Below are 18,538 nucleotides of genomic sequence, written 5' to 3'. Positions count from 1 at the left end.
GAAATGTGCGGTCACACCCAAACTTAGTTCTTCCTTACTTGTTCAGGTTTCAATTCAATCTATAATTCATTGTTCAATAAATTTTTGTTGACTAAGTGTCAGTTTTGTGTACATTCGTACTTTTTAGCGGTACTTCTGTGTGGCCACGCAATAACTTTTCTGCTATTTTCAATTGTCATTTATAATATTTTCTTCTCATTCCCTGAAACAAAGTAGTTTCTTTCGGTAATTCTCTTTTGCAAGTATATAGTAACTATATGTAACGTATACAGTATATGTAAGTTGTTTATATGTATATGAATTTATATTGACTTCAGAGAGTGTATATTTTTTCATTTGATCTGAAATCCAACCTACCTTATCTTTATAACCTGGGAACGCCCATAAACACACATACCCATACATACAAAGACTTGAAACACGACACACTAATGCAAGGGATATAAATAGACAAGGGCAGCGAGCGAGCATTTTGAAAGAAGAAAGGAAATTGCTTTCGTGCGAAATACTGAAAAAGGTAAAGCGACTTTCGCCGCATTTCACACAACAAAGATGAGCATCAACGTTACTTACGCAGCCAATTACTGGTAATACGAAAGCACGACCACAAGTTTCGACAATTTGACGTAGATTTTGGCGCTGCTGTCAAACACATTTTCAGCTTGACTGCGGTCCCGCCAAGGGGATTTGGCAGCTCGAACTTAGTACACTCTCTTGCCTGTGTGTGTGTGCGCAAGTTGGGTTTGTCTATCAATTGGTGCGTTGTGCTTTTATTTTCCATTATTTTTAAGTGTGTGTGTAAACACTTTGTTTATGCGTTTTCAATTTCGCATTTTACAACTTATTCTTTTATTATTTTATTAGCGTGTTTGTTGCACTACTACTTTTGCACACGCCGGTGAGTCGATCTGAAATACACACTAAGCCGATTGCTTTTAATTTTTCATTTCTACTTTGGGTGGCTCATTCTCTTGGGAGAATTTGCGCGGCCATATCTTCGGAAATGAAATTTCCACTTAATAAAACATTAATAAAATTGAAGTGGCTTTTTGTAATTTGTTTTTGTTTTTGCGTTATTTATATCTGAATGCACCTTCTGACGTCTGAAGCAGCGAATAAATGCCCATGCATGATTTGGATGTCCTGAGGTATTGGTGGTCAATTTATTTATTGAAAATATTAAATATCTCTCTAACTTAAAGGGAAGTCCCACTCTAGATATCTACGAAGTTTGTAAGGAAAAAAGGGGGAAATATTATAGAAAAGAATGCCTAGAAGTTGCGCACGGACATCACATACTTTCAGGATATGCTAGAAAAGAACATAATACAAAGCAACACAGGATATCAACTGATCTCGGTAAAATTAAACACATATGTATATATATGTATATATATAGCAGCTTCCACTCAATATGGGATGGGTTCTGTAAAAAATGTATGTTTGCTGTTGAGCGCACTTTTCGCAACACAATCTCACCCATCTTGAGACTCAGCATTGATTACTGGATAATATTCGACCGAACAGATCACGTTCAGCGCACAGAATAGAAAATATGTCAGACGTACCATTTTAAAGATTTTTGAAACCATTATTCACCTGTTAAAGGTCATATAGCATCGGTGGAGATGACGTTAGCGTTTGTTCTTTAATGTATACTAATGGCAGTAGGGTTTAAGTAACCGGGAGGGACTTGAATTTTAGGATTGTATTGGTAGTACAGAAATAAACTGACTAATCACAACATAGTACATAATTCTATCAGTGTGTTCCCTGATGAATGTGGAATCAATGAAATCTAACGACGAATCCTTTGAGATCCACACTGTAGAAGAATAAAATTTTCCCAAAATTTGATTTATAAATCAACATAGAAGACGACTCATTCCGATACCATTTTTCTAAAACCATTAGCGTTCTGCATATAAATTGTTCTCTGTCTTCTATTGAAGTCTGAGAATAGTAAAAAAGAGATTTTTGGTTGATTGCGACCTCGCGCAAAACCCACGTTGCCCCGACTTCCGCATACTCAAACCCATACACGATCTAATCTTTTGGTAGAGTCTCAGCTGTATTGACCAAATTCATTGTCGATTAAAGTAAATCATTCATTCGTGATAAAATTCTGTTTTTCTGTATATTGCTTAGAATGGTTGGATTTGACTAACTAGATTGTGATCGTGGTGCTCCTGAGAATACTTTTTCCACTTATCTCTTTATCTTAACTCTTAAATCTTAATCAATTCGGGTAAATGTATGATGTTTTAATATTATCTCGTCTTCAACCATATTAACAAGGCAAATCAACTATTCGCACGATTTCTCTTGACTACAAATTTGTATTTTATAGACAGTTAGTAAAACCTTTAGTCTGCTATCTTTAATAACCACTATCTCTTGTCGCCCGATCGCAAGGGTACGAAAGATAAGATTTGTTTGAGCACGAATCAAAGATAGACATCAACAAAGATGAAATTTGCTTCATTTTAGAGTTATCTTTCAGTGAAGGCGAATTTAAAGGTGTGAATAGTGTTTATGGTTCTGATCCTAATGCTGATTCGGAATTGCACTGCCAACAATTTGACCATGTGAATAGAAGTGAGAGACCAATTTAGATGTAGAATGCTAATGGTTTTAGAAAAATGGTATCGGAATGAGTTGTCTTCTGTGTTGATTTATAAATCGAATTTTGGCAAACTTTTATTCTTCTACAGTGCCGGTTTGGCTAATGATATAGGAACTATGTTTCATCAGGACATCGCCAGACCACAAACATGGATATTGATTCGCTAAAAGCTTCAAGAGCTTAGTTGGCGGGTTCTTATACTTGAAATTACTACCTATTTCGCTTTAATATCATTATTTTGGTGAAAAATTCCTCTCAGAAAGACTTGTGAAAATCGTGGATCCCGGTAGGGACGAGGATTTCTATGAGAGTGACAATAAGAAATTTACTTCAAAAGTTTAAAGTTATCGAACAAACTGTGCATATTTGACTTAAGCCATTACCTACATACCTATCACAAAGCCGATAAATATGGAGACTCTTTTAAAAGTACGATACTTAGATTAAGAAGTATCTGTAGTATATCTTTGAATCTGCTTAAAAACACAGCACACTGAGTGTTAAAGAGGAGATATAAAAACCATGAATAAGGAAAAATCTTTTAAAACATTTTAAACAGTTTGCAAATGTAATTTTCCAGGAAAAAAAAATCACTACGCTGTTTGCATAATTAAATATTTTGCTTCAATTTTCTTTGTCTAAGCTATTCTAATGTTGGAGAGGTAGAATAGGAAGAAAGAGAATACGCGTATTTGTGGGTGAAAAGCAAATGAGTCGGCTATTAATGTAGCCACAACCACGTTTTCAAACTCTACAAGCTTTACATAACAAAAATTTAAAATTCTTCCACATCCAAAAGCAAATATATGTATATATATAGTACATGTGTTTGTTGGTGTGATATTATAAATGCCTGAACAGTCATCAACACTCACAAGGCGTAAGCCACAGAAAGTTATGAAATTTACACATGGAATTTTTCTCTGAGTATATACACATACCGCTTTCCTTCTTTCAATTCATAAGCTTATATCGTATATATGAGTGTATTTGCACAAGTATTGGTGCACGACAAAACATTTAAGTAAAGTATTCATCACAGTAGCAACATATACATTCATTGCAATTGTCAACATGTATACATATGTATATGTATATGTTTGAATGGCTGTCTATGCTGACATTATTTTAGGCATCTCTACATCTATTGTGTAAGTACATATGTACTCATACTCATTTAAAGCGATATTTATGTAAGTGTACCATAAAGTGCTTTCGCAGCAGACTGATAAAAAGCAAGTGCCCTGCCTCCTTTTGTGCGTCAACTCATTATCATAACTGTCGACACAGAGATAAGACATTTTATAAAATTTTTATCACACGCCCCATAGCGCCTAAAATTATACTTTAACGTTTTGCATTTAATGTCAGGTTTAACTGAATTTCAATGCAAGGTTTCCGCAGTTTGAAAATATAATAAAATAAAACAAAAAAAAAAATAAAATAAAATAAAATAAAATAAAATAAAATAAAATAAAATAAAATAAAATAAAATAAAATAAAATAAAATAAAATAAAATAAAATAAAATAAAATAAAATAAAATAAAATAAAATAAAATAAAATAAAATAAAATAATATAATATAATATAAAATAAAATGAAATGAAATGAAATGAAATGAAATGAAATAAAATAAAATAAAATATTATTGTAATGGGGTTGTTTTCTCACGCTTGTTTTTAAATAAAGAGTTCCACATATCAACACAATCAGGAATAAGACGCGAATTCCATTTGTCCGTGCCACCGATAACTTGAGTAAAAATTGAGATATCGGGACAGTTGCGATCAAATTCGTAGTAGTGCGCAAACGTAAAAGTGGAACTGTTAAAAAAGTATATGATATCAGTTTCATAAAAAAAATATTAATATAATTAATATAATAATTTCAAAATTTAGGACGAATTTCAATGGACAAACGGGTTAGAGTGCACTTGACATCGGACCGCAAATTTCTGATGGGGGAGTATAAAGAGCTTGTGCAGCTCGCCGACAATAGTGATGCTGGAAAGTTCTACGAAAAGATGCGGCGACTAACAGAAGGTTTGCAGACCTGTGCATACTCTTGTAGGCCTCAAAGGGTAATCTAGTGGCTGATGTTGAGAGATGGAGGGAACACTTCTTCAGCCAGCTGAATCGCAGTGATAGTGAAACGTCTAGAGAAGGCGAATCCGATTCGCCAAACGTTTTCCGACTATGATGAAGTTCGAACAGCAATTACCCGTCTTAAGAGTAACAAAGCCGATGGATGGCCGAGCTATTCAAATACGGACGAAGAACTGCCGAGGTCCATGCATCAGCTTCTTTTCAAGATATGATCGGATGAAAGCATGCCCGATGACTGGGACTTAAATGCGCTCTGCTAATCCTCAAAAAGAGGGAACCTAAAATCTGCGCCAATTAACATGGGACGAGCTTCCCACAATATTTATCACTTGATTGGTAATCGATGGCATTACGTGCTATTGTGGGTGAGCAACTAATAATATTTAAGACATTGGCATAATTTTTGCCCAAAGAACTAAATTTTTGTATTAAATCTATTTTTCGACAACTTCTATTCGGAATCGGTTCACTGCCGCATCAATAAAATGCAACTGACCTAAAAATTATAACTACTAACACTACTTTAACCAAACAAAAAATTAAGATAAAAACTCTAATTGTAAATCTGCTTATCGTTCTAAAAATTGGATAATGGGCATGGAACAACTAAAGCTAATATCAAAGAAGTTCCACGACCAATTTTCATCAAATTTGGTGCACCGAATTATCTTGCATGTCTTTGATATGGCTTAAAAATGCGATCCGACTACAACCAGCCCAGTGCATCGACAACTTCGCAGAAACATTTAACGCTTATCTGATAATTTTGTTAATGCATGTGTTGAAAGCAACGCAGTTATACTAAACATAATGCTATATTTTTCTACGTAATCAATAATTTGAGCATTTCTTATAACGGATTTAATGGAATGAGTTAACAATTTTTATCTAATGCAATCGTGAATCGCACTTAAATATCAAAGTTTCCGAGTGTATATAAATCGTCTTACTTTCCCCAAAAGACCATTAGTAGAACATTAAACTTAAACAATGAAAGTGCTGGTGATTTTGGCGGTTTGCGCTCTAACAGGTATTTACACTATCTTTACAGAAATTACTGAAAGAAATAGAAACCAACAAGACTCATATAAATATCGTTTTAGTCGCTGCCGTGCCCATTCCTGAAGAGGAACGTATAAACGGAGAGAATGGTTGGTATGTGCCCCAGGCTAATGGCTCTTTCATTTGGGTTTCTATCGAAGAGGGTGAACAAATGCTAGATGAATTGGAGAAACAGGAAGAAATGCAGAGTCGTCTGTTACCAGTGCCAGTGACTTTCTACTTGTACACAAACAGAAATCCGTCAAAAGGACAAAAGATTACAGAAAGCTTCAAATCCATATCCGAATCCGAATTCGATGCTAGCAATCCAACTAGGTATGCATTACGCTGATCCAGTATCTCTAGATGAACATAACATTTACATTTCACTACAGGTTCGTTATACATGGTTGGATACAGAGCTACACCGCCGGTATGAATAAGGATATTTGTGCAGCTTGGTTGGCACGTGGAAAGTACAATGTGATCATTGTAGATTGGGCACGCGCACGTTCTGTCGACTATGCCTCTTCTGTTGCTGCTGTAGCAAAGACTGGAGAAAAGGTGGCCAGCATGATTAACTATTTGGTTGAGAGCTTTGCGATGAGTTTGGAGGAAACAGTAGTGATCGGCCACAGTTTGGGTGCTCATGTAGCCGGTTATGCGGGTAAGAATACTAAGAAGGGCTTGCTGCACACTATAGTCGGTTTGGATCCCGCTTTACCACTCTTCAGTTACAACAAACCCAAAAAACGTTTGAATGCCAACGATGCCAATTATGTCGAGTCCATTCAGACCAACGGTGGTACATTGGGTTTCCTCAAACCAATCGGTAAGGGCGCATTCTACCCGAACGGTGGTAAGAGCCAACCTGGTTGTCCTTTAGATGTAACTGGTGCCTGCAGTCATGAATGCTCCTGTTCTTACTACGCTGAGGCGGTAGCTCGTGATAACTTCTCCAGTATGCGTTGTGATGACTATAAGAAAGCAGTGAACAATAAATGCGACAGCTTTTACAGTGGTGTGAAAATGGGTACAGTGACGAATGCGAATGCTTATGTGGCGACCGGTGATTATTATGTACCTGTGCATAGTTCTTCACCTTATGGCTTCGATGATGTTTAAACGTGTAAAATATTTATATATACGTATATTTATAAGATCTAAAGTTCTGTTTTTAAGAACAAAAAATAAAAATATAGAAACAAAAAAGCGTTGTATTATTAGAAAAATAAATAAAGTTGGTGCGAGCAAGCCTCCAATAAATTTTATGTACCTATCTTTAAAATTCATGAAGCTAACGCAACCAAACTTGCTGGAAACATTTTCTTCCAACAATACTTTTACAATGTGAAAATATGTCAAGTCGGATATTAACCGCGCCCACCTGCCAAACATTATGTTGAAAACCAATTGCTTGAGAGAAGCAGCAGAAGATTCAAGTTTCACAGTTTCAATTCAGTGAAAGAATTGAAGGACGGTCATGACACCGCACAACGAAACGATTTAAACGAAAATGCGCAATGAATACTCGTATATCGGAAAAAACTTTATACAATTTGTCCCAGGATGGTATACAGACTTGTGCCTACTTTATACAGAAATAAGCGAACAAAGTGTAGGAATTTTATTTAAATAAAATTTACATATTTTCCTGGATCCTTTTTGGCCATCCCAAAAAGTTGTTATGAAAGGTGTTTCCAGGACTGGAGTAAACGTTAACATAGGTATATTGAATCTGGTGGGGATTACTTTGAAGGCGACAAAATAAATATTAATCAATAATTAAATATTTTGGTTTTATTTCCGATTTTCGGGTACTTTTTTGCCACAATATATTTAATTTAAAATATTTTAGTTTATGTGTTGTAAAAGATTACATACTGTTGTTCATGAATGGGTCTATGAATTACATGAGCCTCCAATATACAGCATAGACCGATTTCCTTTATTTTAAAGAACTTGTGTGTCAATGAGTGAGACACATCAATAAAGTTTCTTGGTGATTTTTATAAATAATATCGCAATAAAACTGAATGAATGACTCGTTGTTGTTGATGTGGTACCTAAAATCTAGAAATGCTTATCGCTTTGGCACGTTTTCGACTTTATGACTATTTCTAAATAATCACCACACATCTAATATTCTCTTTTTATTTTTCTGAAGTTTCACTTATTTTCAGTAAAACTTGACCGATAACTTGTACTCAGAGCTATCGGTCATTAGATCGGGAAAACATTTTTAATACTCCCTCCCCCGTAATGTTTCGTTGAACTAATGGTTGTTTATAACATATACAATTAATCGAGATAACAAAGGAACTATATAAATACATACATATATACATAACCAGAATGTTTTTGAAAACTGATATGTGAGTTCCTTGGCACTATGAAAATATTGGTAGTGCAAATGGGCGGAATTTAGAACGTCATTACTCGTTAAAAACCTTATCGCATCACATTGCTTATCATAATGCATTCGATAATTTGAGCATTTCTGCAATGACAAACAATCAACCGTCATAAATTAGTTCATCCGGTATAACTGCGAATTAATATTTCAAGCAAATAACAAAATGTTTGTTTGCAAATGGATTCTATACCCTTAACAGGGTATATGAAGTTTCCCACGAAGTTATTGATACCCAGCAGAAAACGTTGGGTTTTTGGTTGTTTGCTATAGCTGTCAAAACCATTGCATGAAATTAAAAATGGCTTGAACCACTTTGAAAGTAATCAGAAAATTCAGAAAATGCGTAAATTCAAAAAAAAAAAAAAATATTATTTATTTATAACATAGAATGTTAAATTTAGACAGAGAATATTATTCAACATTTAGCTAAGCTGCAACACACAGAAAAGGGCGAATAGCGTGAATAATAACAAAGACAATCTTTCGTTTTGTATAGGCCAGGGTACTGGCAAAAATAAGACAATCAGGGATGATAGCGATAGCAGTTGCATCGTCAGAAATTTCTGCAACTCTTCTAAAGAATGAAAAAACTGCTTATCATCTTTTAAACTTCCATTATCCATAAATCTTGAACAGCTTTCAATATGTTCTATCCGCAAAAATGGGCGTCATGGACGAATGCGCCATGAACCATAAAGCTCATGTAGAGGCGGTGAACGTAATATTAAAAGACCTTAGAAACTCTTTTGCTCTCATGGGCGGGATAACTTTTGTATTTGCTGGAGATTTCCGACAGACTCTTCCTGTCATTAACAGAGGTACGCGAGCAGATGTCATCAAAGCATACTTAAGCCCTTATGAACTTCGATTGAAAATACTATAAACGGACGAATATGAGAGCTCATCTTCATGAAATCACTGGTGGTGATTTTCCACTGCATCCGCTTAAATTTGGGGAATGAATTTTTCTCGCTCCAAATTTAAGGAGTAGTTGTAATATTCTTCTGAATGAGTCTCTAGGCCAAATAGTCCATAGATGAGAAATTTTAATAGATGCAGTATACCCTGACATCGAGAATTTGCCCTTAAAGGAATCTTGTTGGCTGTGTTCTAGGGCAATAGTGTCACCCAGAAATGATAATGTAAACGAAATAAAGGATTTAATTATTAAAAAAGTTCCCGGAATACAAATCGATATACACCATGACTAACATCGAAGAAGCAGTCCATAAGCCCCAGGAGTTTTTAAATTCATAAAACCCTTCTGGACTGCCACTACATGAACTGGCTTTAAAAATTGGAATTCCAATTGCAACGAGACGAGACTGATTATTAAGTAATTGAAGGACAATTTAACTGTAGAGATCATTATCACCGTCTTAGCAGCTGGTCAACTAGCTTACATACCGAGAATTCCGATGATACTAAGTAATCTAGCAATCTCATATAAGCAAATTCCTCTTTCGCTCTAACTACAAATAAGTCCTAAAGCCAAATTTTCGAATTAGTAGGATTGACGAAAAGAATGTTTTACGTCTGAAAACCGATTTATATTCCAGACATAATATAAATTAATATCAAATATTGTTTACAAGCAAGCTCTGACTCAATAAATTATTTTTCGGGAGCAGAGAAAGTGAAATATATGTATAGTAAATGCCTTTTTACAATAATTAAAAAATAATAATAATAATACAAAAATGTTCGAATTTATTTCATTTAACTAGAATCAATGCAAAAACGAGAAAAAGTATGTGTAGAAGTGTGTGTATTTAATACTCGTGTGAAGCAGGGCGGGTTACTAAATAGTACCATATGTAGGGTGGGCTAATAAAATTTTAAATTTCGAAGATATGGCGTAAAATATTGAGTGTAGCTGTATGGCACGTAGAAATTCGGTTAACATGCGCGATATCGCTCACCATTGATGGTTACGGTTCCTTCTTCATTTTCAAAGAAAAATGGGCCGTGATTCCATCAGACCAAAATCCACACCATACAGTGATTCGTGCTGGGTGTATTGGCTTCTCGACGATTACGTGCGGGTTTTCTATGCCCCAAATGCGACAATTCTGCTTGTTAACGTACCCATCGAGGTGGAAATGAGCCTCATCCGAAAAGATGATTTTTCGGTAAAATTGACCATCCTCGATCAAACGATCTTCTGCCCAATCTGCGAACTCTAGAATAGTGAATAGCGACCCATTTCGTAAATTTTAGACTTTTTACTGAATATCTGTAATTTTCGAATGGTATTTCTTGTTTCCAATGTCGAAATATAGATAATTCGAATTTAAAACGTTAGATGGCCCACCCTATACTTGTATATATAAGTAAATTATAAGTATGATGAGCTGAGTCGATTTAGCCAAGTCCGTATATCTGTATACACTGCTGGTCTTAGTTTAGATGCACCACCGTTCTTTTCAAATAAATTTTTATATTCATAATCATGCTTGTTTTTATTGTACAAAATGCCTTTCTTATCAAAGCTCTTTCCCGAAAAATAGTTGGTTGCTCAAAGTTGGTTGATTTGCGAGAAGCGATTCGCGAAAGAAAACATGACGTGGAAAACATCTAACACTCGACTTAATGATTAACGTTCACTTGTCTTTACTGATGAAAAACGTTTTAATTTGGATGGCACTGATGGCTTTCAATACTATTATCATGATTTGCGGAAAGAAACTACATTTAAGAAGCCAACACAGGCGAGAAGGTGGAGTCATGGTGTGGGATGCCATCACGTTTTTTGGAACATGTGACTTAATTTCTATCGATCAGAAGATGATCTTCGATCGTTTCAAAACATTGTTGGAGTCCGTATTTCCCAAATTAAGAGATGCCTTTGGACCAATTCCTTGGATTTTCAAATTAGTAGAAAGCATGCCACGGAGATGCCAGGCAATTATCGACGTCGGTGGTGACTGGACATATTATTGAACAAATTGCACCATTGATTGTAATGTGTACAATGTTTATATATATATGAAAGTTTCATAATATTTTTTTTTTTTATAAACTAATACGACCACGCTCTTACTTGACAGACTGTAAGTGTTCATTTCTTTTTTCATTTGACGAGATTTGTTCATTATATTTGGCTTGACTCTAAGGCAATAATAAATCTCGGAAGAAATAGTTTAGATCGGATCACTATTTTTATAGTGCTATAAAAGCGTCGGTGTTACTGTAGGTTTGGTAATTAATTTATATTTTGTATTGAAAGGTTATATACATATCTATAAATATTGGGTTGTCAAAAAAGTCTTGCGGTACTTTTATTGAATTTTTTTTATTGAAATTGAAATGAATTTTTGATGACTCATGCCCAGCTCTTGATCGATGCTACGGCTGCTACTATGCCAGTCTCTTTCGACCAATTCAGCGATTTTATCGCAATTTTCGACGACAGGCCTTCCGGAGAGTGGCGCATCGTCAACGAAAACGTTGAAACCACCGTTGTGCGGTGGAAATGGAAACTGTATCGGGTCCATAAACTGCACAAATTTTATTGGCGGCTTGAGATGCATTTTTGCCTTTATCGTAGTAGTACTGAAAAATATGCCGTATTTTCTCTTTATTTTGCTCCATGTTTGCGACGCTACGAGTATAACTCACGAACGACTTAAAAGAAACGACAATCAATCAAACACGTGTTAGCGCGTGAAATGATGCGACGAATAAAACTAGAACTACAGCTTTCAGCGCCAACTAGCGAAAATACCGCAAGACTTTTTTGACAACCCAATATATGTACATACATATATACATATTCTATGTTTTGAAAAATTTTGGAACCAACCGTAAAGCACAAGTAAATAAAATAGGCGAAGGATATTCAGAAATCGATGAAGACAAGTTTTATAAAAAAGAAGATATACATTTTAAGTGAAAATGATTATGAATTCGATTGTATAGATGCCAACGATGAAGAAAACATATGATGAATATATGTATGTGTCAGGGAGGAAAAAGGAAGGCATTACTCTCAAATTCTGTCAACATATTTATCTACCATGTTTTAGGTGTGAATGACAAATTTGTTTGTAAAGAAATTCAACCAGGGGTAAACCTAGAAGGTCATCACTTCAAAATATTCTAAGAAAACGACCTAATAGGATATACAAAGCGTCATACCATATTACGTAAGACAAACTGAGGACTGCATTTTTGTGTATAATTGACCACCTTGTTATGAACTGTATACAAATTTAAACAATAGAAGAAGCAGAGAGAGTTAGATGCTTTTGCAATTTTATTATATATGCATGAGATACAACTCGATTTACTACGAACTGATAATGAATACCTTTGACACGAAAAAGGAGAAATAAACGAGCTTTTATAATACATATACCTAAACAGTGTAGCTCTATGGCCGCAGAGATTATAAAGAAAATTTTATCACAAAATTTAACAAACAGTTTTATTTAAATGTTTCAACATTTATCTTCTATTATACTTGCATATTTATAGAAAGACAAACAATTAAAGAACTTCATGAAGTCCTCACTTTCACAAAGTGTCATAATCGTTGAAGATCTAGTCTGCTGGAACACCAAAAGAAATATTCTACAAGAAAGAACTTTAGTTCTGTGCTTGAGTAAAATTTCAGCTTCACCTGCGAGTATTCAAAATGATGAAGTATTTTCAAACAGAGAGCCTTTTCATGAAAATTTCATTACCTATGCGACAGTACCATACAAAGCTGTAATGACAGATATATTTCCGTAATTTAAAAAGTAGAGTTCAAAATAGAATTGTATTTCAAATAGATTTGAATTTCTATATCGAACTCTATTTTTTTTAAATTATGGTAATATTTTTTCCTTTGGTGTCTTTTAATCTAATTGGATTCAAAATGCATAAAAGGTCTGACAGCAGCGAACTTATTCATTCCTTGTATTGCGTGTTGCAGTAATTAAGCACAAATATTCTTTCTCAAATATGTTAACATATGCACGTACATACATATGTACATTAAGCATATAAACAATTATCAATGTACTCATTTTTATTTGTGTCCTGTCAATGCTCATATTATTTCAGGCATCTCTATGTGCATAAGTACAAACACATGTATGTATATATACTTATATTCACTTAAGGCGACATGTCTGTAAGTAAGAACGCTGCAAAGAGCAAAAGTCAACAGACTGTTAAAAAGTATGTGCCCTGCCTCCCTTTTGTGTTTAAACACATTATCATAACTGTCGACAGAGAGATAAGGCATTTTATAAAATTTTCATCACACGCCCCATAGCGCCTGAAATTATGCTTAAATATTTCGCATTTAATGGCAGGTTTAAGTGAAGTTCAATGCAAATTGTCTGAAGTATGAAAATGTTCAAGTGATTTTACTTTAAACCACAGTTCAACGAACTTATGTACATATGTACGCACATAGAGTGGAGAGAGAAGAAAGCTTGCGAGCAAACATTTCATACTCTCGCGGTTTATATCTATAGCCATGTTTTCATGCCAAGGCCAACCGAAAGACTGAAATTTAATACTTACCCGCAAAACGTGCTTTCTAAATTTCATTAAGGTATCACACAGATTTACCGATGGTTTCGAAAAATGGTCAGTCGTAAGCACGGGAGGAATCGCTTGAACCACTTAATCTCACGTGTATTTAGTAGGCACTGGTCGACGATTGTGAGGTCCTTCTGACCTAGAGCTGAACGCAAAAACTTGCTTTCAGCAAAATTCATCTTGTCGGAATTGTAGGTAAGACTTAAAGACGCTCGTTGTCAAAGTTGTATGTAGGAGGGTGAGGTGAAAACATCCAGGCACTTTTTTCTCCAAACATCCAAACATCTCGGTAATCTTACCTCCGGCGACCCAGAACATGTAAGCGAATCTGATACTAGCCGTCTCAACAAATTTGTGACAGGCACGAAAGCTTTGTTTATCTGGTCTTATAATCCAGTATTTTAGAGTTTATAGGTACCACAATGAACCGGCGTTCTAGACTGTCCAAGTGAGATCTTTCTTAGGATAAATTTTCCAACCTAATCTGTTCTAACCGAACGTGTCGGTACCAAACTCTCTTTCAAATCATCTGATCTACAGTGACTTTGTTACCCTAGATATAAGATAGATATAAAATTTATTAAATTATCAATTGTTTTTTTTTTTTATCTGTTCTCGTTTATTCATAAATTCTTATTTCAATTTTATTTTACAAAAATCAGAAAACATGAACAAAATAACTCATATCATAATAATATTAGTTTTGATTTGAAAAATAAGCATATATCAAAGAAAACGAGAGATACTTGAAGTCAAAAATGTCTCGTATAATCCAAGAAAACGCCTTTGTGAGTATTTCTTTACAATTTTCCACTTCATAATCTCCTTTTAAGAACCAAAAATAATCTGCCATCATATGACGATCTCAAGAACCATTATTCCATTACTAGACAATGGTTGAATCGCCCTCCATGCTCCTTACTTAATTACCAAATTATTTGAAAATGTATCCAGATGATTATGAAGATAGTCCAACTTGGTATTCAAATATGTTTCGAGAGTTAGTTAAAATTTGCCAACATATTTTGCACAATTACTTCAAATTTTGGTGCCTGATAGTTACTTAAGAAATTTCCGACTATCAACAGAAAGCTTTTCCTCGCCTTACTTTCCAGAACACTCAAAATATTGATAAAATCTGTATTTTGCATTAATTGTTTTATTTGAGGACCATGAAGTATTCCATATTTGAACTTTTATTAAAATATTCTTGCACGTCCAATATTTCCACAAGTTGCTTTATCATTTCTGGCCTGATTAGATCACTGAGTTCATTTTGGAGTAGATGTTTCACATTCTTACTCACATCCATTGGATGACTGAATCGATGTCTAGGTATTCGGCGACATCATTATTTCTGCGTACCCTAAGAGAAAATCTTGAAATAAAAGCGAAATTTCTATGGCGTAATTTATGACATCTTTCAGACTGGAATTCTAGACATCTCTAAGTTTAATTTTTTGCAAAATCTTAAAGCTTTCCGCTTAATTTTTCGGTAAGGAGCCTCAGAATAAAGATCACGTAATTTTTGTATGCGCAAGAAGACACGCAGAACCCATTATTAACTGGAAAACTACACGAAAGGCAATTATTACAGAGAAAATTGTTGAATTTACATTAGCAATTTATCAGAGACGGGGCTATTGTTTTATACCACTGATCCCCCTTTAAAGTGTTACTTTGTAAAAATTATAATATTAATTTTGTTGCTTAATTCATTGCGAAATTTTGGTGTTTTATATGTTTTTTCAACGAAATTTCAATTTTCTCAGGCAAAATACTTTTTGTTAATCTTTTTTTGGTTTTCTCTTTTATTCTTTATTTTAAATCATTAAAATCTATGGTCATCATCTATGAAAAGATATTACGCTTTTATGAGTTACCGAAACCATAAGGTGAAGAGCTATGTACCGGCACATAAAAATCACCATTCACCATATAAGCATTTGTAACTGCACCCATTTTCACACCACTGTAAGAGCTGCCACAATCATCTTTCACTGCTTCTTCATAGTCACCACAACGCATGCTGGGGAAGTCATCACGAGCCACAGCCTCAGCGTAGTAAGCGGTGGAGCGCGCATGACTGCAAGCACCAGTTAAATCCAAAAGACAGCCAGGTTGAGTCTTACCACCATTCGGGTAAAACGCTCCCTTACCGATTGGCTTCAGGAAACCCAATTCACCGCCGTTGGTCTGAATGGACTCGACGTAATTAGCATCATTGGCGTTCAAACGTTTGTTGGGCTTGTTATAACTGAAGAGTGGTAAAGCGGGGTCCAAACCGACTATGGCGTGAAGCAACCCATTTCTAGTGTTCTTACCAGCATAACCTGCTACATGAGCACCCAAACTATGACCAATAACTTCCGTATCATTCAAACTCAAATTATGTATATCAACCAAATAGTTGATCATGCTGGCCACCTTTTCGCCAGTCTTTGGTACAGCAACAACAGAAGAGGCATAATCAACAGAACGTGCGCGTTCCCAATCGACAATGATCACATTATACTTTCCACGTCCCAACCACGCTGCGCGTATATCTTTATTCATACCAGCGGTGTAGCTCTGGGTCCAACCATGAATAACGAATCTGTAGTGAAATTTAAATGTTATGCTCATCTAGAAATACTGGATCAGCTTATTTCATACCTCGTTGGATTGCTAGCATCGAATTCGGATTCGGAAATGGATTTGAAGGTTTCTGTAATCTTTACTCCTTTTGACGGATTTCTGTTTGTGTATAAGTAGAAAGTCACTGGCACGGGCAACAGACGACTCTGTACTTCTTCCTGCTTCTCCAATTCATCTAGCATTTGTTCACCCTCTTCGGTTGAGACCCAAATTAAGGAGCCGTCAGCCTGTGGCACATACCAACCATTCTCACCGTTTATGCGTTCCTCTTCAGGAATGGGCACGGCAACAACTGAAACGGAATTTATATGAGTCTTGCGGGTTCAATATTCCTTTCAGTCCTTTCTGTAGTGTTCGTGTAAATACCTGCTAGAGCGCAAACCGCCAAAATCACCAACACTTTCATTGTTTAAGTTTAATCTTCTACTACTGGTCTTTTGGGGAAAGTAAGACGATTTATATACCCTCGTTAACTTGGATTATTAAGTACATTATGAGTGCATCAGATAAACGAAGGAAATAAATTATTAAGTCATTCCATTAAATCAGTTAAGAGAAAGCTCAAATTTTGGTCACGAAAATATTTAAGATCGTATCTATAATAACTGCATTTCTTTGAAACCATACCTACATACCATACATTTAGCAGATAAGAGTTTATTTTTCAGAACCCTGTAGGTGGTACTTTGGATTGTTTTGTTGTTATCAGTTAGCATAATTAATATATGGGGGTGCTAATTTAGCTCCGAAGGTAAACATTTTAATTAATAAAGCGGATGTCGACATTAATAAAACTAATAAGCGGAGAATTATTTTAAATTTAAAAGTCACTCAAGAATGTATAAATACACATGCAGATTTCGAAATGCTTTTTAGTTAACTAATCCACATTTAAGCTAATAGATTTAGAATATGGTTATTAACATACTGTATAAAATTCTCGTCTCATGTTGTTGCCAAACGCCTCCGAAACAGCACTACCGATTTTGGTGACATGCGGGTGTTTGTCGAGTATGCCTGAAAATCGACTAAAATCTGTTTTTCATACCCCTAGAAGTTAAGGATGGTCCGTGCCAAATATTTTTACAGCTTTTGGGCAACACTTTGGGTTTTTGCTTTTTTATGATTAAGAATTACTAATTCTATATTTTCACTCTCGACTTTTAATTGCGATTTTTCTATTACCCCGTCGCATCCACAGATCAGCAAGATTGCAATTAAATAATGTATAGTTCTATTAACCAATCAGTTAACCCCACCAAGTGTCTACCGTTGTCACTTCTTAATCAACAACCATCACGGAGGACCATAATTCCGACCTCTTTTTACGAATTACGAATCCCTTCCTTGTTGACAATTTAGCCGGTAGGAAGCAATTTGGAGTGCACCACACCTCGATAACCGAAGAAACGTTACCTAGATTTTTAACACGGTTTTTTCGGCTTCGGCTCACCTTTGCCACGATATTCGGCCCTTTGATCATCTGTTTCCGGCTCTTAAGCATGGATCCAAGACTCATCGCTAGTAATAATATGTTACCTATTATCATGACAGTCGGAATGCATTGTTTCACAGACGTTAACGCGACTTTGTTCTCGGAAAAAATTTAGTGAATTTGGAACCAATCGTGATTCCACATTTCTTAGGCCCAAATGATCTTTCAAAATTGTTTTCATTGATTCTTCTGATATTCCAACGATGGCAGTAAGATCCATGAATGTTAATCGTCGATCCTCAAGCACCAATTTCTTTATTTTTTGAACATGTTGATAATCAGTTGATGTTAATGGTCGTCCTGGACATGTTTCGTCGTCAATGTGTTCTCAATCCTATTTGAATAACACCTGCTCCCGACAAACAATTATCACCAAATGCGTATACTAAACACGAGTGATTTTTATGAAGACCATTCAGTTCCTTCAAAGGTTATTTGAAACAAAAGTTCTGAGAATATCCGTAGAGCAGAGCACGCCATAAAGTTACTTGGGAATATTGTTGGTGGTCGAGAGACCAAAAAGTTTCTACTTACAGACAATAGAGAATAATATTGTAAGTGTTATCACAGAAGCCTACCCTTAAGATTTGTCCTTTAAAAATTTGAAAAAGTGAAGTGACAGAATCTTCAAAGGGAGATAAAACATTTGTTTATTTACGACCCGAAAAGTTCGTCTGGC

At 35.2% G+C, this 18,538-nt stretch overlaps 3 protein-coding genes across 14 annotated transcripts in view; 1 reads left to right on the top strand and 2 right to left on the bottom strand.

The window, feature by feature from the left end:
- The window catches only part of LOC105233453 (RYamide receptor), a 349,078-nt gene that overhangs the window by 178,596 nt on the left and 151,944 nt on the right, over positions 1–18,538 (bottom strand). The gene's annotated exons all lie outside the window — the stretch shown is intronic.
- On the top strand, positions 5,374–7,044 carry LOC105233455 (phospholipase A1 VesT1.02-like). Its single transcript, XM_011215548.4, has 3 exons — positions 5,374–5,762; positions 5,836–6,109; positions 6,169–7,044. Exons 1-3 carry the CDS (start codon positions 5,723–5,725, stop codon positions 6,896–6,898), a joined length of 1,044 nt encoding a protein of 347 aa, XP_011213850.2. The 5' UTR covers positions 5,374–5,722; the 3' UTR covers positions 6,899–7,044.
- LOC105233451 (phospholipase A1) lies at positions 15,243–17,235 on the bottom strand. Its single transcript, XM_011215543.4, has 3 exons — positions 16,731–17,235; positions 16,383–16,656; positions 15,243–16,323 (listed from the first exon to the last, which is right to left on the bottom strand). Exons 1-3 carry the CDS (start codon positions 16,768–16,770, stop codon positions 15,600–15,602), a joined length of 1,038 nt encoding a protein of 345 aa, XP_011213845.2. The 5' UTR covers positions 16,771–17,235; the 3' UTR covers positions 15,243–15,599.

The sequence above is a fragment of the Bactrocera dorsalis genome, chromosome 2 (genome assembly GCF_023373825.1).
Source record: "Bactrocera dorsalis isolate Fly_Bdor chromosome 2, ASM2337382v1, whole genome shotgun sequence".
Taxonomy (NCBI): Eukaryota; Metazoa; Arthropoda; class Insecta; order Diptera; family Tephritidae; genus Bactrocera; species Bactrocera dorsalis.
Note: the sequence above shows the minus strand (reverse complement) of the source record. Positions and strands in the feature narration are given on the sequence as shown.